This window comes from Armigeres subalbatus, chromosome 2 (assembly GCF_024139115.2).
Source record: "Armigeres subalbatus isolate Guangzhou_Male chromosome 2, GZ_Asu_2, whole genome shotgun sequence".
Taxonomy (NCBI): domain Eukaryota; kingdom Metazoa; phylum Arthropoda; class Insecta; order Diptera; family Culicidae; genus Armigeres; species Armigeres subalbatus.
The window spans coordinates 81,853,567-81,872,782 of NC_085140.1; the positions used below are offsets into that span (position 1 = coordinate 81,853,567).

General features: G+C 38.5%; 1 protein-coding gene across 1 annotated transcript; it reads right to left on the reverse strand.

The window, feature by feature from the left end:
- Positions 1-1,862: 1,862 nt before the first annotated feature.
- LOC134209479 (uncharacterized) lies at positions 1,863-17,340 on the reverse strand. Its single transcript, XM_062685463.1, has 4 exons — positions 16,822-17,340; positions 3,162-3,345; positions 2,923-3,094; positions 1,863-2,864 (listed from the first exon to the last, which is right to left on the reverse strand). Exons 1-4 carry the CDS (start codon positions 16,873-16,875, stop codon positions 2,003-2,005), a joined length of 1,272 nt encoding a protein of 423 aa, XP_062541447.1. The 5' UTR covers positions 16,876-17,340; the 3' UTR covers positions 1,863-2,002.
- Between the last annotated feature and the right edge of the window lie 1,876 nt (positions 17,341-19,216).

Genomic DNA, 19,216 nt, shown 5'->3' on the forward strand with positions numbered 1-19,216 from the left:
ATAAACTGACACGGTTGATCGAAGCGACGATGGATCGGGTGATGTGCGTAGTTCGAGTTTCAGGGGCATTCTCGAGTCCCTTCGAAGCCCACAGAGGGCTACGGCAAGGTGATGGTCTTTCGTGTCTGCTATTCAACATCGCTTTGGAAGGAGTAATATGAATAGCAGGGATTAACACGAGGGGTACAATTTTCAATAAGTCCGTCCAGCTATTTGGCTTCGCCGACGACATAGATATTATGGCACGTAACTTTGAGAGTATGGAGGAAGCCTACATCAGACTGAAGAGGGAAGCCAAGCGGGTCGGACTAGTCATCAACACGTCGAAGACGAAGTACATGATAGGAAGAGGTTCAAGAGAAGACAATGTGAGCCACCCACCGCGAGTTTGCATCGGTGGTGACGAAATCGAGGTGGTAGAAGAATTTGTGTACTTGGGCTCACTGGTGACTACCGAAAATGATACCAGCAGAGAAATTCGGAGCCGTATAGTGGCTGGAAACCGTACATATTTTGGACTCCGCAAGACGCTCCGATCGAATATAGTTCGCCGCCGTACCAAACTGACAATCTACAAAACGCTCATCAGACCGGTAGTCCTCTACGGACACGAGACCTGGACGATGCTCGTGGAGGACCAACGCGCACTTGGAGTTTTCGAAAGGAAAGTGCTGCGTACCATCTATGGTGGGGTGCAGATGGCGGACGGTACTGGAGGAGGCGAATGAACCACGAGATGCATCAGCTGCTGGGAGAACCATCCATCGTTCACACCGCGAAAATCGGACGACTGCGGTGGGCCGAGCACGTAGCCAGAATTTCGGATAGTAACCCGGTGAAAATGGTTCTCGACAACGATCCGACAGGCACAAGAAGGCGAGGTGCGCAGCGGACAAGGTGGATAGATCAGGTGGAAGATGACTTGCGGACCCTCCGTAGACTGCGTGGTTGGCGGCGTGTAGCCATGGACCGAGCCGAATGGAGAAGACTCTTATATACCGCACAGGCCACTTCGGCCTTAGTCTGAATAAATAATAATAATAATTAGTATGTAGCAAATCATGGTAGTTAATTATTAGAAAGTGCAGCCCTTGAATCGTGAGTCTTATTTATATTCTTCATAATATAAACATAAAATATGCAATTGTACTTCAAAGGATATGAAAGAAATATATAAGCGACGAACCCCTAAAATGAAAAGTTCACATATTTATGATCTAATAATCTTAGATTATTTTTATCAATCGAAAATAGATAGTCACTAGTTGTGACCTTGCTAATGAAACTCATAAGCATTAAGATACAGTGATATGGAAATGCTAATATCATCTTCCAAACTTGGACGTACATGTTCATGATAGCATTAGAGGCGAAAGTATTAAGATACAGGTTTTATCGTCAATCAGTGTTATCATTTGTTGGCGTTTTCAGTTATACATTTGCTTGTATCAAATTGCAAATTATCTTTGCTTTATAATTCGCATTCAAACGCAAAGTTTGCAAACCCTAAAAAACAACATTATTATTAGAAAAACACGCATTAACTCCATAGTAAAACTAAAATATACATGAGAGAAAAACTTCGTTGAAAATGAAAATACCTTTACTGGGGAGATATTTGATTCAAAAGGGCATAAATCGAGTTCAACTACTTTGGAAGCCTGAGGAACAGATTAAGTGTGCTCCAGAATAAATTTAAAAGTGATAGTATATCCTGTACATATTTTAAATGCTTTTTTTGTTATCTTCAGACTATCTTTGATAGCCTCGCCCATTATCATGCCAGTAACAATACCATACTCCAAAACATTATTTTAAACATTTATTTTCATCATCCTTAGCTACAATAAATTATTGATCAATAAATACAATAAATAACCTTATCCATAAAAAAAATCGTCATTTTTTGGAAACTCTCAGTTCGGCATTTTCGGAAAGATTCCGCTTCTCACCATTATATGAAATTGGGTTGAATTCGAACATTTCCTCCCCCAACTTCACTTCAAACAGCGACTTTATTGCTGCTAACGTTCGCCTCCTTCAGTACCGATTCCGGAGTGGTCGTCGTCAATCCATAGATCATCTCGCGTTTGCGGCTTTCCAGAAACTCCTCCAACCAATCGGTGTCGTCATCGCGCGTCTTGAGACCATGCTTCCTTCGCTTGGTGGTGCCGATGATTCGCCGGCGCTTCGTGGTGGGAACTCTATGCCCCGACAGGTAATTCGACGCCCCTAAACCGTTCAATCCCGTGTAGCCGAGAGGTAGGGACTGTTGCTGTTGCTGCTGCTGCAAAAACAGCTGAGACGTATCTTGAAGTTGCTGTGCTTGTTGTTGCTGACCGAAACGGTTCCTGTTGAACCATCCAGCGAATGGATTGTTTTGCTGGAACTGGGACTGGGCGTTACTAACGAAATTTCCGAATGGATTGTTCTGTGTGAACTGCTGGAAACCATTTTGAACGTTAGTAGCAAATGTGTTTAAAGGGTTTTGCTGCGGAATGAGATTCGGAAAAGTAGATTGCAGGTTGTTGTAGATATTGGCAGGGCTTAAATTAGAAGGAAATTGATTGAAGAAATTCGAAAAGAAATTTCCGTTATTTCCGTTCGTTGAGGAATCATAAGACACGGGTCCAGGAGGACCAACGGATATATCCTGCATTGGGAAATTTGGAGCGATCCCATTGGGGTATTGGACTAATCCTTGCGACGGGTTAAACTGTTGATTTTTGATGTGACTGAGAATAGCTGCATTATATTGAGGGTCAATGAAATCCGGATTTATAGCTGGGTTGTAGGGCATCGGTGATCGACCTGGAAAAGAAGCAACTGTTTGGCCATCTGCTCTCCTGATCTCGGTGGTTGCACTGAAAATAGGGTAGTATTTAATATTTCCAAACATTAAAATGTCTTTACATAAATTACCGATAACCCAGAAAATCTGCCAAGAACCGAGTGATGATTACACTGCCGTCCGGTTGCATGTACCCATATGAACCTCGGACGGTACCGTTCTGCAGCTTTTCCTCATCTCTAAATTGCACATTCCCTGTTTGTGGGTCCTCGATTTCATATCCGAAAGCATATGTCCCGGGGCCTGAAAGGAGTGAATGGATTCAACGGGTCAGGATCCAGAAAAGAAATCAAAAACCGTTTACTCCTACCATATGGGTTGGGGATGTTGTACGATGGGTATTCGATGCTTTGCATCCGAGGCTCAACAGATGACGGAAACTCGCGTACAAGTCGCGCCGTGCGATGTTTTGATGGTGGATGTTGCGCGGCAACGTGGTGGGTGCTGTTTGTGCTGCTAGCATACGTACAGGCGACGATCAACGCTAGAGTAATCTATAAAATTGGAAACAAGAAATAGATAAGTGACAGGATTGCTTTTAAAATTATTTAAAACAAATTTCATAATGTTCCATATGTCACTTGAATGACTTTTCAGCAAACTAAGTATTAAACTTTTCGTTGTTCGATGATCCTCAGAATAGATAAATACTTAATGTATCTCCAGATCAACCTTGTTGGAACACGGTTTTAGAACAGACGATTTTCCTGAAGAATGGGTTAGAATCTCATTATTGTATGCGTAAGAGTATTCACGATAGTAATATGAATACAAATGTACGAACGATAGTTGTCGATGTTTTTTTAAAAGCATGAATGAATTGAGTTTAAACGCTTACACTAGAGCTTGAGTTTAGTGTTCATTTACTTAATGGATTTCAAAGTATGAGGCGTTAATATTGTATGGCCTATCTTAACCAATAAGGAAGCAAAGAAAGAGGAAAAAGATATGTATCTGGGTAATTATTTTCATTCAATATTGAAATGGCATGATAAATTCAATTAATTTATAAAATTCTACAGAGCAAAATCTTTCTTCACTTAAACGGTTTGAAACCTGTGTATCAAACTTTTCCATAAAGGAGAAAAAAATAGTTAAAGAAAAAATGATTCACCCAACTAACGAGTCCTGTATTTTAGTCCGGTATTTCGAATCATTTCCACACACACTGACTCCTATTCTGATGACTAGATTTTTTGACTTTCTAAAGTGTTGAAATATGTTTAAAAAAATTTCTGGGATAAAACGCAATAAGAATGCTACTAAATGACCTAATTACATGAGAAATAAACGGTGAACGCATGGTTGTTTGTAAACCTTTAGCGTTTGAAGCGAAAATCTAACAAGCGAAATAAATCTGAAACATGTTGTGCATATTGTATAACGAAGCTTTTATAGAGACGAGGTCTTGATTCAGGCCTTTTATTCACTAAGTTGTAGGTACGAATCTGGCCTGAGCGGAGCTATTTATTGCATTTTCCATGTTTTGATAACAATTCTCAGGATTTCGGAATTTTGCAACCGCCGAGGAATTGTTTAGTACTTCTAAAAGCGTAGAATAAGATTTTTCTGATACGTTTTCAAGGGAATATTTCATTCAACTTACTTCGCGATATTACTTGATAGACATGCCGAGAATCTGAAGTGATGTTCTGGATTGCATAGAGATTTCATAATTCCAGATAGGGAGGGGTTTCGCCCTTTTCGGAGAACCTTAAGATCAACGGGGTTTGATTTCAATTTACGAATAACGGTTGCATGAAGAAGAAGAAGACGTAAAAGGGAAAGTACGGGAAAGCAAACGGATATGTTTTAAAACCCTTTAAAAAAATCTAGAAGTAATTTAATTAAAAACGGTTTGCAGTACGGGGTTGGACTTTTCTTTTACTACATATGTATAAAGTGCAATATCACACAATAAAAATCAAGAAAGAAATGATGTGTTAGTTATACAATATAAGAAAAGTCCAACCCCTGATTTACTTCTAGAACTTTAGAGATAAAAAAAGGTGCAATTTTTAATAAATATCATCCTTCGACTTCTTCTTCTTCATGCAGCCTTCATCCTCCAATGGAAACAAAGTGTTTTTTAGAATATGTTGCGCGTGCTACTTTGGTATGTAAAGTAGACCTGTGCGCCGCCGCGCCACGCCGCCGCCGCCGGTGGTTTAACTCGCGCCGCCGCCGCCGACGACGATTTTGGGTCGGCACGCCGCCGATCATAATTTTGCCACGCCACACAATAAAAAATCAATTAACTTAAGTCGAGTCGAGCCATCACGAGACACTGAAAACGGCCTAAAAATTGAGGTCGAAATACGTATCTGTGAAGAAATACAGCGCGTTGGAGTTAATGGGAATAGTACTAAACTAGTCTTATGATAGTTCATTAATGTTGTTAAGATGTCTCTCGACATAATTCAATATCAAATCTTAAATTAATAAGTTGGTTGATTAGTTTGAGAGTTTGAATGAGGCCTTCTCTAGTATAGCTAATAATACATAAATTGTTATATTGATCTTTGGAATGCGTTAAGCCAAGGCCTCATTCAGTCGGGCACCTAAACTTGCAGGTGACTCGCAAAATTGGTTTGTTGTGGTTCATAAACTTTTGTGGGGCCTGGATACATGCCCAAAGCGTTCCCATTCTTAAAGGATCTGGCATTGGTGCAGGTAAATTATTGCAGTTTAGAAATGTTAAGTTAAGTTGCACATTAGTAATTTTGACAATATTTATTTTTATTTATTTAAATCAACTTATTAAATCAGTTTTCTTTGTTTTTAGATTTGTGCTATTAGGATAGTTGGCTTATAATGCAAACTGATTTAGTAAAATATTTAAATCCCAACTGTAAACGTTTAACCGATTTTTTTGTTCCGACCCCCGAATAAGTAATTTATATTTTGAAATCAATTAAGTAAGTAATTTATATTTTGAAATCAATTTCTGAATATTACAAAACCACTTGCTGAGCATCAGCAAAGCAAATATTGCTGTGCAAATATTACGAGCATCAGTTAAAAGCGGTTCTTATTTTTTTATTCACAGCTATTGTAACCCAGAACTGGGGTGTTGTCTCGCTGCATATTATTTAGTCAATTTAATTAGTTAAAACGTCAGGTATTTTCAAACATTACGAAAATTTAATTTTATTTTATTGTCTTGAAATAATTTAATACTGTTTTGTAAAATTCCTGAAATTTCTGAGAATATCGTTTAAACATTCATTTATGAATTCCTTCGAAAAATACTCCAGAAAAATACTTAAGGAACTCCTTAAAAAATTCCATTCGTTTTTTTAGGAGATTTTGAGGATTTTTTCGGAAATTTTTCGTTTTGAAATTGTTTCGGCAATTAGGCCGATACAAATATTTAAAATCTACCTCCTCCTCGGATTTTTTTGCCAAACCCCCTTGCCCCTTGACCTTTCGGAGATCAGTAGGACAAAATGTTAATTCAATATTTGTATCGGCCTTATTTCATGAATCGCTAGAAAAAATTCTTCAAGATATTCATACGCCTTCATCTTTCCGAAAGTCTTTTAGTGTTTGTTGTTTATTTTTAGATTTTTTTTTTCGAAAATTCAATAAGTAACATCGCAAACAACTTCATTTTCAATAAATTTCAAAGGTTTTCCTGGGAGATCTACCGAAAAAAATCTGGAGAAATCTCCGAAGGAAATTTCGGAGGTTTTTCGAATAATCTTTTAAAGAAGTCCCTGGAGGAATATCCGAAGGAATTCTGGGCGGTATTTTTTTGATTATTTAAGAAATAAAATTCTGGAGGAGTTCCCAAATAAATTATTGGAGGCGTTTTTGAAGAAATTTGGTTTAGGTTTAGTGCCGGAATTTCCAAATAAATTGTTGAAGGCATTCCCAAAAGAGAACCTGAATTGATTTTCGAAAATAAATCTTAAAGGAACTTAAAAAGGGTTTTTGAAGGTAAAATACTTCTCTAAAGAGTTTCTACAGGAATTTCCAGATAAATCCATAAAGGTATTTTGAAGTATTTTATGATGGAATTTCCGAAGGAATTCTTGAAAGAAATTTCGAAGAAATTTCCAATAGAATTTCAGAAAAAATGCCTACTGGTACTTCTGAGTAATTCCTAGATTTCTTCAAGAATTCCTTTGGAATTTTTCCCAGTAATTTATTCGCAATTTCCTCCAGAGATTCCTTTGAAGATTCGTCCAGGAATTCCCTAGGAAATTGCCTCAAAAAGATCTACAAAAACTCCTCCGGAAACGAATTCCAGAAAGTTCTTCGGAAATTCTTTCGGATATTCCTTAAAATTTTCCTCAGGAATTACGTCAGAATTTTCTTACACGTATTTCTTTGTTTAAGAAAACCATAGGAAATTTGTTGAGGTTCGTTCTTCTGAAAATTCCTTTAAAAATGTCGTAGGAAATTGATTTAGGAATTTCTTCATAAAATCCTTTAGGAATTCTTTAGTAACTCTCTTAGAAATTCTTTTGGATGTACCTTCAGAAAATCATTCGCAAATCTTTTTTGAAATATCGACTGCAAATATTTCAGAATTTCTCTAAAAATTCCTTCAGAAATTCATTTACAGATTCCTTCGGAAATATGTTTAGTCTTTGAAAGTTTGCTTAGGTTTTTTTTCGGAAATTAATATGGAGGATTATTTTAGGAATTCCTCCGGATTTTTTAGAAAAAAAAAACGTTGGAAATTTTTAAGAAATTCCTCTATGGGTTCCTTAGCAAGTTCTTTGGCATCTTTTCCTGAAATTCCCATAGGAATTCTTTCAGAACTACCTTAAGTAATTCCTTGGGAATTTCTACGGGTAATCCTTTGAAAATTCTTCGGTAACTTAAGGAAGAAGTTCTTGGTCATTTCCCTCAGTAATTCTGTCTCAAACCTAGTAACATTTTGTTTTTATGCAGGTTTTATAACACTCTTGAAGAGTAAATTATGGTCTTCAAGAGCGTTGTAAAACTTAAAATGTTACTTGGGAACATTCTCCATTTCTTTTGATTTTTTCGGGAATCTCTTCAGAAATTCATTCAAAGAAATTTCTTCGGAAATTGCTTTTGGGAACCATTCGGAAATTCTTCTAGGTATTCCCTAGAACATTTTTTTCGAAATTTACTGAAAAGATTCTTTTTTTTTTCTGCGGGAATCCCTTTGGTTCCCTAATGTAAACTTTTTTTGATGTCGGTGCTTCCAGGCAAAATTATAAAATACCTATACATATAATAAGCAAGGCCTGCGTGCCCAAACCTTTGTTCCTTATGACGAATAAACGAGTCTACTTTTAGCAAGGAACAAGCTAGTTCGGTTTTGTATTTCCTTGGTGTGGTTTGTGGGAAGTCCGTCTTTGAATCAATAGTGAAGTTGGCCAAGTTCGGACGTAGTATTTTTACACTAAGTTATTTTGAAAATTACTTCAAAAATTTTGCCAGGAATGTCTTTACAAACTCTTTTCGCTATTCCCTCGGAGAGTCCTTTTTGAACCCCTTCAAAGATTTTTTCAACAATTTCTTCGGAAATTGTTTTAGGATTTTTTTTCGGAAACTATTTCATTCCTTAATAAATTTCCAAATGAAATCCTGAAAGAATATTCTATGGTTTTACCTGTGGTTTTACTAAAGGAATTTCCCAAAGAGAGTCTTAATGGTTTTTGAAAAAATGCCTATATGAGTTTCCACAGAATTTCGTATAGGGTTTTACAAAGGAATTTCTAATGAAACGTCAAAAAAAATCATAGTTTCCTCCGGAAATCTCTTCAGGAACCCACCAAGAACTTTTTTTTGTCATATTCAACCAAACTTTTAAGGAAAATATTCAATTTGATAGGTCATCGTGCCCCAGTCTTACTCAGCGAGAGCTCATTTTAGTTATGTTGATCATCTATTGAGATTCGTGCATACAAGAACGCGAGGTGGGAAGTAAACTGTCACAATTTTGATCCACTGAAGTCGATTTTTATACGAGCGATTCGTACCGTGTGAATCAAAACCGCGTGAATTAAAAAATCCGCGTTAAAATTGATTTTTTTGGCCATTGATTTTTTCATCCACGCCGGCTCACGCCGTCGCCGCCGATAAAAGCCAACAGCGTGCCGCCGGGGCAAAAGTGTGGTCGCCGCCGCCGCCGATTATATGACCGGCGCACAGGTCTACTCTATATAGGGTTACTGCTCCTGAACTTCATCTCATAGCTCCGATATTGGTCTCACGAAAAACGAAACAATGAAAAGGTATTTGGTTTGTTTATTATTTTTGTGATTTTTTCAGCAGTGAGCACGCATGTTATCAAAAAGAAGCGACGAAATTGGTGCCGTATTTCTTTGTTTAGCGATGAGATGAATATATGCTCAGTGAGATGGAAAATGGAACAGTTCCCCTATGTAACCAGAGACTATAATGCAAGTAGCAGAAATACTGAGATCACTTTCAACGGATGACTCGTTATTCGTATTAGCAACACTGGTACCGTATTCGGCAGCAGATCCAATCCGCCCACCCCATTGCCAGGTTTACGGAGAACGTCGCAGCAACTGCAAATAATACACATAAGTATCATTTTATTAACGTAGAACTACCTACGTCTGTCTTTTCTATATCGGGGTACACTTTACGATTGCAAAAAAATAGAAAAACGTCACGAAAATATGATAGACTTTGATCGTTGATATCTCAGCCGTTTCAGGATGGATTTTCAATTTTCTTGGACCATTCGATCAAGGAAGAGTCAACGCTTCATGAAGCCGAATTTTACGTGTTTTTTACCCGAATTGCTCTTCGTGCGTTTTTTTTTCACTCGAATTTTGGGATTTACGCGGTTTATTAAGACACATTTTGATATTTACGCGATTTTTACGTTGTTTTTTTATTTACGCGGCTCATATTATTCGCGTGAAAGCCGACTCCAGTGTGTTACAATATTTATGTATAATAATACAGTAATATCCCGATTTTATCACCCACCTGGTGAATTTTGGGGTGATAAAACAGGGTATGTGATAAAATTGAAAAAAAAAATATTTCCAATTTTTTAATTAATTCCACTACTATGAATAATTTTTTGCCTTGGAAAGGCCAAATGCGTGAACGGTACCCGTTATTTCTTGTCGAAATAGCTTACAGAATATTTCCCAGGTACTTTGAAGTCGTTCGTAATAAACTACAGGCGGTGAAAGTCAATGTTGTTTGTGGTATTATTTACGAAAATAAAAATAATGACAATTTTTTTTTGGGGTGACAAAATCGGGTCGAAAACGTGATAAAATCGGGTCGAAAACGTGATAAAATCGGGGGTAGACAAATCGGGGAGTGACAAAATTGGGTCAATACTGTAATTACTATTGAAAACTTGCTAACAGTTTAGCAATTGTTTTCAGTGATTCAGTCAATATCGTAAGTGGATCGCAAGCTTCTTTTTTCATAGCACTACTTCCAAATGATACTTCGCCTGCTTTTCAACTTAGGGGAGGAGGTTCGGTTGTGGGCACCCTTTTGTGTTTGGTCCATAACTTTGGCCCTGGTTGATCTTATGTCGACATTTGCATAGCAATCGAAAGCTAAACTTATAACTACTAGCAAAGAAATTAATATGATTTCATCGATTTAGAAAAAAAGATTGACAATTTAGAAAATTTGACATTTTTGGACATTTTCATTTCGTGGTTCGGTTGTGGGCACCCTTGAAAACTTAGCTAAAAATAAAGAAGCATGAATAAAAACCACCCAGATTTAAAGACAAGGAATAGTTCATTCATTCTAAAAGCCAGGAGACGCTAAAAAAAACTCAAATCAATTCACCTAGCAGTGATGATGCCTCCCTCGGTGCATTAAGGAGGATGTTGAAAAAATCACATAAGAAAGGTCTAAATAGCACTTTAGGTAAATGGGTTTTAATTTTTCATTGATTTACGTTTTATTGGTATGCATCACAGTCAAAAAAATCCTAGCCTATCACCCTAGCGGCAATAGTGCCTTTCTCGTTCATTTCAAAAAATAATATTTTGGCCATAAATTTTGATCCCATAGTCCGATCTGACCAATTTTCAATAGGAAACAATGGGAAAGCATTCCCCGTCGAATGCAACTTGTTGCAAGCAAATCGGTCAACGCTTTGTTCCAAAAAGTGTGTGTATAATGACTAGACATGCCCAAAGAACAAAAATATTAAATAAACTCATTATTTCGAACAATTATGTCAAACTAATTATAAAAACTGCCTTAAAACGTTATTAAAAATAAGTTAAGGGACAAGTAAAACGATATTGAATGATTTATCAATAAAATGAGGGTGCCCATAACCGAACCAATAAAGGTGCCCATAACCGAATTTCGCAGCCTTTTTGGAACGAAAAGAAAAAAAAATCGCGCTTAAATTTTGATGGCAATCGACATTGGGCCTCAAAATAGATTAAATTCACTGTGTAAATACGCATTAGAACTCACTTTTTGAATTAAATCCTTTAATTTATGACACATTGAAAAAGGCCAAAAAAAACTTTCGTGTTATTTTTCTTGCGCGAAAAATTTATTTGTTTCTAGTTCAAAGTAGAGATGCCCATCCGGTTTGATATTGAGCACAAACATCATGCTATTATAGCAAACAAATGACGGTTGTCAGAATGACAGCATCTCTTATCTGTCAAAAGATACATAGGGGTGCCCATAACCGAACGGTGCCCACAACCGAACCTCCTCCCCTAGTAATTTAGTAGCATTTCTTTAGTTATTTTGTTTATTTGATTTAATACTCTTTTATTATAGTTATTCGAGTCTGGTTTAGTTATTAATTGGAAGCTTTCTATGCTCGAAATTGCATTAGGATGTATCTTGAGAGGCAAATATAATGGATACACTATGCCCAGGGTGTCGAGCATGTTTTTTATCAGTCAGGAAAAAAAGTCAACAAGCCGGGAGCGTCGACTCCACCGGCAGGTCATCGACTGGGTCAGGTTACGTAAAACCCACAACAAACCGGTGAGTCAGCAAACCTTTTTTGATCGGAGTGCGGCGTCCGAGGAGGGCGCCGCGGACGAACGTTCTTTTGTGCCAGTCTTAGACTGAAGTGCTGCTAATCTTTCTCAAGTCGGAAAACCACCGACGATCGCTTGACACCATCACGGGAGCACCATCACGGGACAACCATCACGGACCCGTGAAAATGCGTGTGTGAGCCCGTTTTGCCGCCACCCAAAATTATCGTCGATACCAGGAGCGCAGACCGATGAGCAGCTAAGCTGCAGAAATCAGTGACGTCACGTTAAAGAGTAAGCACAGAGCACAAACGAATAGGGATAGTAAGAAATGAGAAACCGCACACAAGCTAGGGAGTAGAAAATGAATGAAAACACATACTAAAACAAACGAACGATAAACAGCCCCTGAACCAACATGCAATCCTGTTAGTTTTAAGATAATAAAATTATGCCTTGTAAATAATATGTTTCTATGTGTCTCCCTAGCCATATAGGGTAGAGTTAATTAATTTGTTAATTGAATAGGGGTGCTGCCCAAATGGGCCCGCTCCCTAGTTAATTGATTGTGTTAGCATTAGCATTAGCATTAGCATTTAGCAGTTCGCACAAATTCGTAGGTGGTACAAGCCAAGACTATTGTATGAGAGTAGCATCACTTTCATCCGTTACCACAGATATTGATTTGGGACTAATCACTAACTCTTAGATGGAAGCAATGCACTCTCCAATAGTCGAGATCTGTCCTGGCCACGTCCTTGCGAATGCTGAGGAAGGGAAAGGATGGTTTGTTGGACACCTACTTAAGAAAGATGCAGAGAACTCTACGACCTCTCATAGGTGCCACGGGAGGTTTTGGGATTGCGTGGAAGGTTATAACAGTAGGAATCGTTTTGGTATAACGTGAAACACCGAAAGAACTAAGATAGAAATACAAAGTAAGAAAGGGACGAGCCTGGAATTGAACCCATGACCTCCTGCTTACAAGGCAGAAGCGGTAGTCACTAGACCACCGAGCTCGTCTCTAGTTAATTGATTGTGTTCAACGTCACGAATTGCGAATTGTTTGTAGTTTCGTGTCCCGTCCTCCAATGTTGAGTTTGACTGTGGGTTGTTTATGTTTCTTCCAGCATATTGATGGTTGTTGGTGAGAGGTGAGAGTCTGCCGATGATGAGAGGCGCACTCCCACTTAGAGTGTATTAGGTTCTGGTGGGCTCTCACCGATTCTTTGAGTGTGTGGTGTGACTGTAAAGTATGGATGGAAGATAGGGTGGACCCAATTTGGCACGTTTCGTTGTTGCTGGCAGGACTGATCCATAAATCCTTATCGGGAAAATTTAAATGGACTCGCCTTGAAAGAGTCTCATCCGGGCAAATTAACTTGAGCCGTGGTCTCCCTTGTGGAGTGCTTAAGCCACGTGCTTTTGAACACGGATCGCTCCTTGCCGGCTACAGTTTTCCACCCGAAAACATCCTAGATCGGATCGAGAATCGATGCGATCTGGGAAATTTTCTTCGGCTCGTTTTTGCTGATTCCCAAGTGTCTGTCGGAATAATGCAAAGTCCGACCCAACCCAACTGACGTGAAGGAATATCAATTATTATCAATAAACTGTCAAACTTCTTTGTCGCGTCTTATCTGACTTCCTCCATAGGATGACCACGAAACGCCTTTGACGGCCCAGCTGTCACGGGTTTTCTGTAATGAGCCATCGAGATTTTAGACTGACTTAGTGGCGGATGCTTAGTATCTGTTCCAGTTTTCGTTGGTGATGATTGTAGAGGTACACTATCAGTCAGGGTTTTGCTGAATCATTTCTACGATAATAATTGGAATTATCATTTGATAACTTTTCAGGTGTGAAAAGTAGGCAAGTTGTCATCGGCGATAGTAGTAGTAGTAGTAATGGCCGTGTAGTAAGGAAGCGGCAGGAAGATTAGTCCACAGAAGATGGTCGAAGGCCAGTGACTCGACCGAAACGTCCAGACAATTTGGCAAACTTTTTTTTTTTATTTCTCGCCGAAGATCAATCGATTATCAACCGAAACCTAACGTGAATTTATAAAGAAGCCACAACCGAACTGATCAAGCGTGAATCAAATAATGAACCATCCTGAAAAGTAATCTGAGTAAGAGCAAATCAATGTGCAGCGTAGTGCGTTCTCTAGAATTTGATCCTTGGAAATTACGCTTGTGACTTGGTTGTATACTGCCCTTATTCGCATGAGAGTCCCGTGTCAGTTTTCTCCGACTTGAGTAATTTGCCGTTGAATTATTCAAACTTCTTTTACTTCTTTATCGGTATATAATGCTATGGGACATTCAAATGGACCATATTTAAGTTTCTTTTTTTCTACTCATTTAATCCAAATCTGGAATGTGACTTTCATGCGAATAAATATAAAGATGAGACAACACAAGTGGCATTTGGTTTTCAAATTATAAAAATGCAGGAACACTGTCTTCGACCAGGGGTCGCACAGACTGAACACTTAACACCTAGCATTAGACAACGGACACATAACACCCAGTGGACCAGTGGAGAATTTTTCGATCACGAAAAGTTTCCTCCTCACCGGGTCGGGAATCGAACTTACACTCCATAGCACATGCGTCTAGACGATCGCTCAGTCGTCGCTTAACGCACGGCCACGAAGCCCGCCTAACAAAGCCTACTATTTTATCAGTTTCCTTTAAACAGGGGACAATTTAAAGCTAATTTCTGAAAGAAAATCGAAATCGTCAAAATTTTACACGGGACTCTTATGCGAATCCTGGTAGTATAGTCACCTTTACAACCTCGTGCATCTTGAGTCTCACTGAGTATATATATATGCATATAAAAAAATAATTTCGGTATTCAAAATATTTATAAAAATGTTTCGTAAGGGGTCATTCAAAAATGATGTCACAACTTTTAGGGGGGGGGGGCTCTAAGATTTTGTGACGATACATGCACTAGGTATACAAAAAAAGCGTGACAGAGGAGGAGTCTAGAAATCCTGAAAAGTAGTGGACATCATATTTGAATCGCCCCTAAGGTTGCTTATTTTGTATGTATAGCTTTTGGCCCGAACTAGCAAACATTGCAAACGGATTCAAAATTTATCAAAGGGTGATTCTTTTACAGCACTTCAAAGTTCAACTTTAAAAAAAAACATTTCAACTTGCGCTGGTGTACCTTACTCAAAAAATGAATATGATAGAAGGCCCGGAGACCGATAGTGCTATAAAATTTCAATCACACATTCTAAACATGTAATACTATGCAAACATTCCAAAAAACAAATATTGGGTTTTGGTTAGCCATTTGTTCTAGCTACTCTATTGTGCGTCGTCGGTGGTGGTTGTCTTCTGGAGGAAATAGACAAATGGAAAACAAAAATAATAAAAATCGACACACAAACTCACATCATCACAAAGCTTCATTGATCTGTGAGTTGAATTTTATGACGCTTGAAATCGTAGTAAAATTTTAAGCATTTAAAGTCAGGAGAAGAGTATAAGTCACAAATTGGCTCAATTCCCTTTTTTTAACCAAACGTGTGTAATGTTTGCAAAACAAATGAAAAAGTCAGTATTTAAAGCACCACTAGATTAAAAATTATAATGTACACAATGAATCAATACAATTTACAATCTTGATTGGCACACCCTAGTAATATTTTAACATCTTATTCGCTAAATATCTCGGCTTCAATTACACACTCAAAACTTCGATGTGCAATAAACACTTTGTTTGCCAGGCAAATTTGTTTCTCTGCGCCAAAAACCGATTGATACAGGTTCCAGCGAACCTCCGCTGCGTCCCGTCACTCAACAAAGACGATCGTCCTCTTCAAGATGATGTCAATTACAAATGAAAGCAAACAATCTTCTCAAACCAATTGCTTCCAAACAAAACCACTTTCCGGGGGCTGGTGGGCGAGATTTGCCTTTTTTTCACAACCGAAGACGACGGCGACGATCGACCGACGTTTTTCTGTGAGAGTGACCGAATTATCGCGTAAATATTGTTGCACCTGGGCGGATGCAGGCCGCTCCGTCCCGATCAATCGCATCAGCACATCACATCGAATGCAAGCGCCGGCCGCCTGCCGCCAACCGATCTGCGTGAGTCGATCCACCCACCCTACAATGGGTCACAAACGAATGGTAATCGAATTTCATATCGTGGGGCGGTCTTTGAATAACCTCACTGCACTGTACAATGAGTTATTAACTTTTCGTAGCCAAATTTCTTTGTGACCCATAGCGGCGCCCACCCAATCAAGTGCCCAGCGGCAATTGGCATTATCGCAGCAGGAGCGAATGGATCTTGTAGCGGCGGTCAAGCATTTTAGGAGTGAGGTTGATAGTTTCCCACTGACTCAGCTGGACGATCATTTAATGAGCCTCATTAAAACAGCGTCCACCATCATCTGCCAGCCGATTTGTATTTGGGGTTAATGGCCGCAACTTCCTGAATTTATTGACGGGTTTCACGTGATGTGTTCTATAATTGTGGTTCTGGTGAGGTGAGGACGGTGAAGCGGTGCTGCCCAAAATTGGAGTGGATACGTTAGTGACCCGGTGACGAGATTTCATCCAGCGTGAGTGGAACTTGTTTTAGAGACGGAGATCGTGCGGGAAATAGGTCACTGTACGAATTAATCAATTTACAGTTGAGTCCCCTGCAACACGGTTTTCTTCTAAACATAGTTGGGAAATATGAGGGGATTTATTTTTTTTTCTATTGCAAATTCGGTCTTCCATAAAGTCACGAGCTTCTCTTTCGCATTGGAAAAATGTGTTTCGCAAAAATTTGATGCGATTTCACGGGTAATAACGAAACAGTAACACTACAGAAAATGTCATGAAAATATTTTCCTTGCTTCAATATCATAAAATGTCACCATTTTTCACTGTTCTGAATAAATAGTTCTAATTACATTTGTTCTTCTCATTTCATAATTTGCACCGAGTAGCATTTTCGTATACGAAAAATTATTTCTATATCACATGCACTTACAGTGATTTGCGTGAGCATCTTCATATTCCCAGCACTCGATTCCACCACAATCATTATTAAAATCACGACTTCAGTCTTCAAATTCGTCAGCGGAGACAAATGAGTATTCCTTATAAGCTGCTGGTTTGTTGAACGATATTAATGCAATTATTCACTTTCACATCACATAGAATGCCACCGACGTTTATTGGCCCGGATCCAGAACACACGAAAATGTTCACTTGCGATCAAATGACCTCCTGACGGGTCCTGCTTGCGGAAGTCCTCTCACCGTTCGACTGGTTCAATCCATCCGTTTAACAATTGTATTTATAATGCGTATGACCGGACACAAGCGCGAATTGCGCCCGGATCTTTCCCAAACTAAAAAAGCTATGGTCAAATTTCAGTTTTCGCAACTTTGCAATGAATCTGCCAGCGACGACTGAACTGACACAGTGGCTATGTAACAATGTACGCCATTCAAAAAAGGTACATGCTAATAGAATGGACCGAGGTGAAAGAAAGTGAGTTCTTTCAGTACCGTACACAAACAACGAGATGACGCTATGTCTCAGTGAGGAGTGAAATTTTAGGTTTTTTAGATTTTAGGTTCCACCGTTGCGGTGGAGAGCACCAACTAGAAATTGAGAAACAAACAGAAACAGCTTTTGTCATTCAACTTTGGTCGTTTTGGTGGCTTGATTACGTGCCCACTTAACGTTAGTGAGATGATTCGAGTCACAGTTGTGTGGAAACAAAGACTTATTCTCCTGACTTGGATTGGATTCCCTCGTACAAATTTAATTGCCAGCACTTCCTGTGTTGTGTCTGACTCATACTGCAATTATGCTATCAATTTGTACAAGCTTTAATTAACATTGTATGAGGTCTGGACGGTCTGGTAGAGAAGCAAGCGATATTTTTTTTTTCATATTACATCGCATCAAAGAAACGTTCGACGAATTTTATGAACTAACGATCGTCTATCATTAAATTTTATGATTTCATGAAGACGACATAACCAGATAAGTAATTGCTAAGAAAATAATCATGAATATACGGAAAGTCATCAACTCATGAAACACTAATTTCTCCATATTTGAGAAGAATTATTTCCATGTTCCTTTAACAGTCATTTCTGTTCTATCGATCATGAGATTCCCACAGCCGTTATCATGACTGATGGTTGTCTTCTCGGGCAGAGCCATGAACAGAATAACATAACAAGATATGGACCTGATTGATATAAGAGATAAAAGATCAGACAACAATATCAAGATTTTGCACTAAAATATCATGAGGAGATCAAGTTATGCTATTTGTAATAAGTGATCAATATCATGTGCCATTAGTTTGTTCTTATCCATAGCATATCTTGATATTTAAATGATATTTCGGTACAAATTTTTGATATTGTTGCCTGTTCTTTTATCTCTTATATCAATCAAGTTCATATCTTGTTATGTTATTCTGTTCATGGCTCTGCCCGGAAAGACAACCATCAGTCATGATAACGGCTGTGGGAATCTCATGATCGATAGAACAGAAATGACTGTTAAAGGAACATGGAAATAATTCTTCTCAAATATGGAGAAATTAGTGTTTCATGAGTTGATGAATTTCCGTATATTCATGATTATTTTCTTTGTAATTACTTATCTGGTTATGTCGTCTTCATGAAATCATAAAATTTAATGATAGACGATCGTCAGTTCATAAAATTCGTCGAACGTTTCTTTGATGCGATGTAATATGGAAAAAAAATCAAAACATTATTGTCTTAACCCGATCGGCCTGCCATTTCGTCATTTTTTGTCGTATAGACCTGATTTTATCACTGTTATACTGATATGGTGACACCTGTTCCAAAAATGGCCAACAACAGGTTTTCCCGAAGTGTCCCTTTGGGAACCGCCAATAAGGGCAAGATCAATATTTTTTCTCCATTTAAGCAATATGGGTATCAAACTTCAGCATTTTGCAAGACAAGTTGGATTATGACATCCGGGAATGGTTCTGGTCATATTGGCCACCCTGCGATCAGTTTCGAGGCCCTAGTGCAAGCATTCGGAAGCATCAAAATCGGCCATTTTCAAAATATGTATCACAAACTATGACAATCAAATCTCAAACTTCAGCATTTTGAATACAAGTGACATCCAGATTGAAGGTGTGCGTCGCCGCCGACATTTTTGCATCCGAGCGCCGCCATGCCACGCCGATGGTCTATAATTTTTGACGCTGATTCAAATTTGAAGAAGTCCGCAGAATTTTCCATGGAAATTTCGAAGATTCAGAGGTATTTCCATAGATTTTCTCAATTGAATTGATCCCTAGAAGATCACGTCAGAACTCCAGAGAATTTTTCGTGTAAATACCAATGATTACCTTCAAAATTCAATACAATTTCTTT